The following is an 8,335-nucleotide window of genomic DNA, read 5'->3' on the forward strand; positions in this document are numbered from 1 at the left end:
GGTGGGCGGTCAGAGGAAGCTGGGAGCTGGCCCTCCCGAGGTCCTGCTGTGTGACCTTGGGCAGGAGGGCCACCTCTCTGGGCCTCAGGGTCTTTATTTGGAGAGTAATGATGTGAGGCACAGGGGGCCGGACAGTCGAGGTGGGAGGGGTGCGGACAGCGTCCCCGTGTCGGGAGCCGAGCAAGCCGTGCTTCAGGCCCCGCGTCCCGCAGCGTCCTGAGGGGCCAGCACTGCTCCCTCCCGGCCAGGCCTGGTGCGTCCCCACCGGCTCCGTGGGCTCCGTGGGCTCCGTGGCCGGGGCTGCAGGACCCTCAGCAGAGTGGCCGCCGCCCCTCACTCCATGGCCCCGGAGGCTGAGAAGCTCATCGACTGGCGTTCCCCCAGGAGGTGGCGGGCAGCTGTCTGCCTGGCGCCCTGCAGCCCCGCCAACACCGGCTGGGAACCTGCCAGGCTGCTGGTCCCCGCCAGCCTGCTCCCCGCACCCCAGGCCTCGGGGTGCGTCCCCTCCCACCCTCCAGCGGCCCTCAGGCAGCAGAGGCGGGGATGTGCTTCCTCCCCCACCTGGAGGAGGGCAGAGGCCGAGTCAGGGGCTGGGTGGCGCGGGGAGCAGAGCGGGATTTGAACCCGGGACTGGCTGGCCACAGAGGACTGCCCGTAAGAGAGTCACAGGGCAGTGCGGCTGGTAGGCTGGGCGGCGGGAGAGGGCGGTGCGGTCCCCAGACGGGAACAGGCACGGGAGGACTCCCTCCGGAACGCTGTGCTCTGCTGTCTCCTGGGCCTCCTGGGTGTCACCACCCGTCAGACAGGGAGAGGGCGGCGTGGGTTCAGGGGTCAGGGGTCAGCCAGGGCTCAGTGCTTCTGCCCTTGTGGTCCTGGGGGTGGAGAGGCCGGTGAGGCTCTGACCAGCCTCGGCCAAGGGTGCGGGGACCGGCTGGTCCTGGGGGTCACTGGGAGGCTCCCCGGGACCCCACAGCCCTTTCTGTCCTGCCATCGCCCAGGTCTCCTTTCTGGCTCTATGCTTTCCCTGAAGGAGAGAGGAGGGAGGGGAGAAGGGGGAGGGACGGGGGGAAGGGGGTGGGAGGGGGATGGGATCTGCTGGGGCCTTCCTAGGCTCTGCCGTGGCTCCCTCTGTGCTGGGCCCCGCAGGTGGCAGGCTGGCAGCTGGCCACTCAGGCTCTGCCGGGCTGTGGCCGCACACGGGGTGCCTCCGGGGCCAGCAGGGGTGCAGGTGGCCGGGGCTGGGAGGCTGAGGCAGGGGGGCCGGGGCCAGAGGAGGAGGGCAGGCCCGCTCTGCATTCTGTGACAGAGGCCCCTGGAACGGAGAGCTTCCAGCCCCCACACCCTGCCCTATGGACCCAAAGAACAGCGCCCATGAGAGGGGCGCCCCTCCCTGCACCTCAGAGATGAGCGGACAGGTGGGGGGGGGGGATGCTGCCGGGTCACAGAGCCCTGGCAGCTCCTGGGCCTGGAGGCAGCTCTGCTCTGCTGTCACCTTGGGCGGGTCTGGCCCCCTCAGGCCTCAGTTTTCTTTCTCTGTGAAATGGGGCAGGGCCTCCCCTGGGGGGAGAATGTAGGGAGCAAGCAGAGGGGAGGGTGTCTGGCCTGACCCCCCTATCCCTCCGCCCCTGGCGCTCACATCCCAGCATCTGTGAAGATGCACCCCGCACAGCCAGCCCTGCTGGCCCGAGCTTCGGGGATCTGTCTGCTCCCCGCTTTAGAGATGGGGGAACGGAAGCTGGGAGGGAGGGGTAGGCAAGTTCCTGAGGTGACAGCCGGAGGCAGGAGGCTTGCCAACCAGGTGGTAGCAGGTGTCACTGTGCCGGCAGGGAGGGCAGGGCCGAGGGGCGGGCCAGGCTCCGCCGGGGGCACTGGGCAGACAGTGGCTGAGCACCAGCCCCTCCCCGCGCCGGGTCCTGATGGCTGCGTTTCAGTCATGTCTCTCTGGGCAGCCTGGAGCCCGCCACGGCCGCAGGCACGGAGCCCTGGGGTGGCCTCCGTGGGCACCTCCGCAGGCCAGGCCCAGCCGAGGCCTGGACACTCGCAAGCCCCTGCCTGTGTGAACGGCCTGGAACTTGGGGGTTGGCTCAACAGGGAGGGTGTGCCCGCAGGTCAGGGCGCACTGAGACCCTAAGAGCCTGAGTGTGTCCGTGGAGACAGCCATCCGGGCCTGCGACAGGGGGGGTGGGGGGGGTCTGGCCAGACCCGGGCGCGTGCTGTCCACTCCCCTCTGGGAGGGAAGACTGTGCCCTGGGCCGCCTACAAGAGGCACCAGGGGCGCCCAGGCCTGGAGGGGGGGAGGGGGAGGGGGCTGGAGGAGGGGGGAGGGGGGAGGGGACGGTCCCAAGGTCACGAGAGCGAGCGCCCGGGCAGGGGCGGCAGGAGTGGCCCCTCCCCACGCCAGGGCCCGGCGCCCACCCAGCCCTCGGGCGCCCCGCACCCGCCCCCGCCTCGCTGGCCGCCCCCTCGGCTCCGGCGCTGGGGCGGCGCGGCGGGCGGGGCGCTGTCGGCTCGGCCCGCGCTCCCGAGAGTCGCTCTCCCGTGGCTCCGAGGCGGCGGCGGCGGCCATGGGGCGCGGGGCTCCCGGGGCCGGCGGGGCGGGCGCCTGGCCGGGGGCGCAGGGGGCACAGGGGCAGGTGCGCGGCGGGCCGGGCGGGGGCGGGGGGCTCGGGGCGCGGCGCCGCTCACGCTGCCCTGTCTCCCCCAGATCCTCCCCCGCCCCCCCGCAGCTCGGGCCCTGGTCCTGGCGCGGCTGCCGCACGGTGCCCCTCGACGCCCTCCGGACGCGCTGCCTGTGTGACCGGCTCTCCACCTTCGCCATCTTAGCGCAGCTGAGCGCCGACTCGGTGAGACCCCGGGCGGGCGGGGCGCGGGCCGGGAGCGCGGGGGCGGGGCCGGCGGCGGCGGGGAGGGGTCGGGGCGCCCGGCAGCCCCCCCCCGCCCACCCGGGGCCTGGCTGCGGGGGCCGGGCCGCCCCCGGGGAGGGTGCGTGGGGGCGGAGCAGGCTGGGTGTGGAGTCGGGCACTGCCGGCGGGCGCAGCGGGGCTGGGGTCCCAGGAGTGACTGCGGGGTGAGTCCCCCCTCCCCGTGGGTCCTGGCACCTGGGGGTGGCGGGGGTCAGTCCCCGAAGGAGCCAGGCTGGATGCCAGGCTGTCCGGGCGCGGGGAGGGCCGGGCCGGGCCGGGCCGGGCGGGGCTGTGCAGACCCCTTCCCTTGGGGTCCCCACCAGCAGGTGGCGGGTTCCCACCTTGCCGGGGAGCTGGGGGCCTGCGCCTTTGCTGAGCCCTTCCCCGCGCACCCCCGCGGGACCCCGGTCTGTGGAGGCGGCCGTGCGGGTGGGGGTCCTGGAGCCTGGGTGCTGCGCTGGCCCGGCCCACAGCCTCCCGGGAAGGCCCCTCTTCCCAGGGGCCTCTTTCTTGTTCTGAGATTCTTGTGGGGGCTGCCAGTTTCTATGGTGACGGCAGCTGGGGCCAGCTTGCTGGCTGGGGCCCTGGGTGCGGAGTCCAGCCACGGGCTGCAGGGCCCTGGGCGGCCCAAGCTGCGCTCATGGTCCCAGGAAGGCCCAGCCCAGCTCGGGGCCTCGCTCACTGAGCCCCTGGCCCAGGCCTGGTGCCGGCGGCAGATATGAACAGACTGGGGGGGTGCGAAGGCGGGGAGGCTTTCCTGGGTACTGGGCCCTCATCGCCGGGTGGAGCAGCTCTCCCCGCGTGGACCCCGGTTCCATGGGAAAGGCGGCTCTGGCCTCTCTGGGAATGTCCACCCACCCCTCCCCTGTGGGACACGGTGGGGAAGGGGAAGGGCCCTCCACGGGGTCAGCGCTGGGCGGGACCTTAGAGGTCACTGCCACGATCCCCTGTGGGCAGGCAGGGACACCGAGGTCTGGGAAGGGCTCCTCGCCCAGGGTCTCGGCGAGTCTGATGGATGGAGGTCTGTGGTCTTGGCCCTGATCCAGGGGTGCCCGCCCCACCAGGCCGCTCCTAAGAGGCTGTCCCCGCTGGTCTTTCTGGTTCTTCTGGGGGCAGGGCAGTGGAGGCAGCAGTAAGAGCCATCCTGGGGGGCTTCCTGGAGGAGGTGGCTTTCTGGATACATGGTCATCAATGCCAGCAGCAGGCTGCGCTGCACGGGGAGCAACCAATGGGGCCGGGCTTCCTGAGTCCCCTAAGGGGCCAGAGCGAGCAGGGCAGGGCCCAGCCCCGTCCCCGGGGTGAGGAAGGCCCAGGGCAGGGGGCCTCTGCAGTGGGATGCGGCCCTGTGTCCCCTCCTCCAGCCCAGCGCCGGCCTAGAGGACACTGTTGGTCGAATCTTGAAGCACAGGCTGTCCCCTTGCGCACGGAGACCCTGGCCGGGCCTCAGTTCCTCTCAGCCTCAGTTTCCCCCTGTAGAGGGAGGTGGTCTAGCCACTGAGGGTGGCGGCCGGTGGGAGCCCCTGAAGCGGGGCCCTTCCCAAGCGGGCGCTGAGCTCGGCGGCCTGGCGTGGAGCACGGGCTCCGTGAGGGTGGCGCACGGGCGTGGGTGGTTGTGTGCGGTGAGGGGGCTTGGCGCCCAGGGGGCCTTTCTAGGAAAAGCCAACCCGTGCCTGGTGCCTGCGGGTTCCCCAGGCCCCACCGTGCAGGAGAGGGCCAGCGGGTGCAGGGCCTGCTGCGGGAGTCCCCTGGGGGGGGTGTCAGCCTCACCCCCATGTTGGCGTACACTAGGGGGGACAGCCGATGGGCCAGGCACCCCGTCCCCGAGGGCGCAGGAGCCCCAGCAGCCACAGAGCCACCCACTGGCCGTGGCACTGAGCGCGAGCTGCCGGCTCAGCCCGTGTCCTCCTCTGTCAGATGGGCTCCTGGCCCCGCCTGGGTCTGTGAGCCTCGAGGGCATGGGGTGAGCTGGGAGCCAGCATGCCGGAAGGACCAGGGGGGCCTGTCTCGCCGCCTCCCTCTAGTGCTCCAGCTCCCGCTCAGTGAGAGGTGACCCAAAGGTGCCGGGGAGGGACCAGGAGCCAGGGGGGGCGCTCAGTGAGAGGTGACCCAGAGACGCTGGGGAGGGACCAGGAGCCAGGGGAGATGCTGTCGTGCACCCGCCGCCCTGTGCGGACCCCTCTGAGTACCTGCGGCTGGGCCAGACCCCAGTCCTGCTGCCGGGGGTGCGAGCTCTGAGGAGGAGACTGACCTGCTCACAGGGGCCTGGGGCAGCCCTGGGGGGGTGGGGGGGCTGTGCTCCCAGATCAGCCGACCCTCTTGGGGGCAGTTTGAGAGATGGGAGGAGGAGGCGGTTGGAAGTGGGGCCCTGAGGGGTGAGCAGGAGGATGAGAAAGGCGAGAAGCAAGTGGGAGACGGGGTGGGGTCGGAGGCAGGATGGGGGGCTGGCTGGGGTCCAGAGGAGCTGGACCTGCACCCCGGCAGCGGGAAGCTGGGTGGCTGGGAGATGAGAGAGGCTGGGGTGGGATTGGGGTCCTGGAGGGACCCCAGTAGGAGTGAGGGCAGGGTAGCCCACAGCAGGTGGGCTGCTGGCAGAGGGGAGCTGGGCCGGGTGCGCGGAGGGGTGGGTGCCTGCAGCCTCCGCACGGGTTGGGGTGGGAGTCGGGTCTGAGCGGCAGAGGCTGCAGGCACCCGGCATGTGGTGGGCTGGGGTCTGCAGTCCCAGGCCAGGCCCGGAGCTGACGGGGAGCGGGTGCTGTGCGCGCCCGGGAGCCAGCGAGGGCCGAGATCTCTGGCGGGGCCTGGAGGGACGGAGACAGGACGGAGGAGCCCGGGCGTCAGGTCCCGGCTGGGTCGCTGCCAGCTGCGCTGAGTCACAGCGGTGAGGGGGCCGGTGCACCTCCTCCAGCCGCGGTGGGGGGTGAACGAGGTAATAACAGCCTGAGCACAGCTGGTGCTGGTGGTGCTTCTGTGCCTGACACCGTGTTACCGGTCCCCACAGGCTCACAGCGCAGTGTGACCAGGGTCAGGGCTCAGCCTGTGACCAGGGTCAGAGCTCAGAGTGTGACCAGGTTCAGAGCTCAGAGTGTGACCAGGGTCAGAGCTCAGAGTGTGACCAGGTTCAGAGCTCAGAGTGTGACCAGGTTCAGAGCTCAGAGTGTGACCAGGGTCAGAGCTCAGAGTGTGACCAGGGTCAGAGCTCAGAGTGTGACCAGGGTCAGGGCTCAGCCTCTGACCAGGGTCAGAGCTCAGGGTGTGACCAGTGTCAGGGCTCAGCCTGTGACCAGGGTCAGGGCTCAGCCTGTAACCAGGTTCAGAGCTCAGCCTGTGACCAGGGTCAGGGCTCAGGGTGTGACCAGGGTCAGGGCTCAGCCTGTGACCAGGGTCAGAGCTCAGGGTATGACCAGGGTCAGGGCTCAGCGTGTGACCAGGGTCAGGGCTCAGCGTGTGACCAGGGTCAGGGCTCAGGGTGTGACCAGGGTCAGGGCTCAGCGTGTGACCAGGGTCAGGGCTCAGCGTGTGACCAGGATCAGGGCTCAGCCTGTGACCAGGGTCAGGGTTCAGAGTGTGACCAGGTTCAGAGCTCAGAGTGTGACCAGGATCAGGGCTCAGCCTGTGACCAGGATCAGGGCTCAGCCTGTGACCAGGATCTGGGCTTAGGGCTCAGCCTCCGTGTGGCCAGGGCTTGTCTGAGTGGGTAGCTGGGAGCGGTGGGTGGTGCTGGAGCAGCGACAGGCGGGGACGGTCACACCTGCTGTTGGAAGGAAACCAGAGCAGGAGGTGCAAGCGTTTGGGGAACGGAGTGGGAGTTCGTGGGGCAGAACTGACACCCGAACAGCCAAGGGGGTCCTGGGCTGTGGGGACCTGGAGGCTCAGTGCGAGGTGCTCAGTCACCCGGGAGGCGGTGGCAGCTCAGCTGAGAGCACAGGGCAGAGGCCCAGCACGTAGAGGCCTGGGTGGCACCGCGTGCCCTGCTCGCCGTCCCCAGCGCAGCTCCCCCGAGGCCAGGGCCTCCCGAGGCCCTGACCGCCGCTGTCCCCTGTGCCCTCTGCGTGGACCTGCGGGGCAGGGCTGTCGGAGAGGCGAGTGAGCCAGGAGGAGAGGGGGCGGCGGCCGGTGGGCGGGCTGCTGGGGTGTGGCCGCCAGGCCCAGCGAGGACAGGTGGACGCAGGTGGCCGCGGGAGTTGGAGCGGGAGCCAGCCATGTGCAGGCGCACGCCACTTGCTGGGCCACCCGTGTGCGGGCCGAGGGCCAGCTCGGTGCCCTAGAAACGTTTGCTGGGTCACCGTGCCCCCTACAGTCCCCATCCCGCTGGCCTCCCAGTCGTGGACCTCGGGGTGTCCGTGGGTAAATTATGGGGTAATGGGGCCCCCACTGTGGGTCTGAGCTCTGTCGGGGACGGAGGCACAGAGTGCAGGCGGTTTGGGGTGGCCGAGGTGGCGAGGCTCTGTGCTCCCTGGGGTACTCGGGGGCCTGCTTGGAGGAGGCGTCCTGGCTGGGCCTGGTGGGCGGGCAGCACTGCCCGCAGGGGTTCCCCCGAGGACAGTGGGAGCAGACGTGCCCGGCGCGCACAAGGCCCCGGGCCGGTCGGCATGTCATGGTGCGTGTGCTGGGCGTGTGGGTCTGCAGCCCCCGATGGGCGACCACCTTGACCTAGGAAAGGAGGAGGAGAAGGGGAGCTCCCAGCAGGGGCTCCGGTCCCCCCTCCACACTGGCGGGAGCTTGGTTGTCACAGCTACGCCCATCAGGGTGGCCAGGCCTGAGGTCCCCAATGGGCTGGGAGCAGCCGAGAGGCCGGCAGGCAGCCAGGCCCCAGGGAGGGTCGGAGGCCAGGGGCGTCGTGGGCCTGGGCGGGGGGGCTGGGGGGACAGCTGACCTGAGGGCCTTGGGAGCCCAGCGCGCCCTCGGCACCCTCTCCCTGCCCAGGGAGGTGGCCTCTCGGACAGGCAGTGGAGCCTCAGAGGGTGGGGCTCAGAGAAAGTTCCAGGCCTGAGAGGCCGAGCAGGGTGCTGGCCGTGGTCCTGAGCCCCTTCCCTGGCAGCCAGCGACCGGCGTGCAAACTGACATACGCGCTGGAGCTGCACCCCAGGCCCTGTCCCCAGGGCAGAAAGGTGTCAGCTCCAGGGTGGGGACCCTTAGAAGCCCCCCACTTCCGGCCCTGTGGTGCCCACCAACTTCCCCAGAGCCGGAGGCAGCAGCCGGGAGGGGCCGCAGAGCCAGCCTCAGTGCCCGGCTCTGGGCTCTGGTCCCCTCGGGCCTCGATCTCCCGCGATAGCACACGCCAGCCGGCGGTGTCTGCGGGCCTGGGGCTGCGGGTCGTGCGGTCACACGGGCGAGCACACGCGGCCCACGCGCGGGCCGGGTGGGAAGGAGGAGGCAGGCCCGGCCCGGGGCCTCGCAGAGCCAGGGGGCAGGTGTGCCCACAGCACCTGGGA

At 71.1% G+C, this 8,335-nt stretch overlaps 1 protein-coding gene across 5 annotated transcripts in view; it reads left to right on the forward strand.

Moving 5' to 3' along the window:
* ADGRB1 (adhesion G protein-coupled receptor B1) overlaps positions 1-8,335 on the forward strand; it is a 48,693-nt gene that overhangs the window by 25,073 nt on the left and 15,285 nt on the right. For 3 of the 5 annotated variants that reach the window (XM_059672425.1, XM_059672427.1, XM_059672426.1), the window contains exon 17: positions 2,705-2,843. In XM_059672425.1, coding sequence (XP_059528408.1) covers positions 2,705-2,843 — 139 coding nt within the window. Of the gene's footprint in view, positions 1-2,491; positions 2,634-2,704; positions 2,844-3,001; positions 3,068-8,335 lie in introns of those variants that run through there. The other 2 variants (XM_059672428.1, XM_059672429.1) reach the window with 2 other exon arrangements.

The sequence above is a fragment of the Myotis daubentonii genome, chromosome 17 (assembly GCF_963259705.1).
Source record: "Myotis daubentonii chromosome 17, mMyoDau2.1, whole genome shotgun sequence".
Classification (NCBI taxonomy): domain Eukaryota; kingdom Metazoa; phylum Chordata; class Mammalia; order Chiroptera; family Vespertilionidae; genus Myotis; species Myotis daubentonii.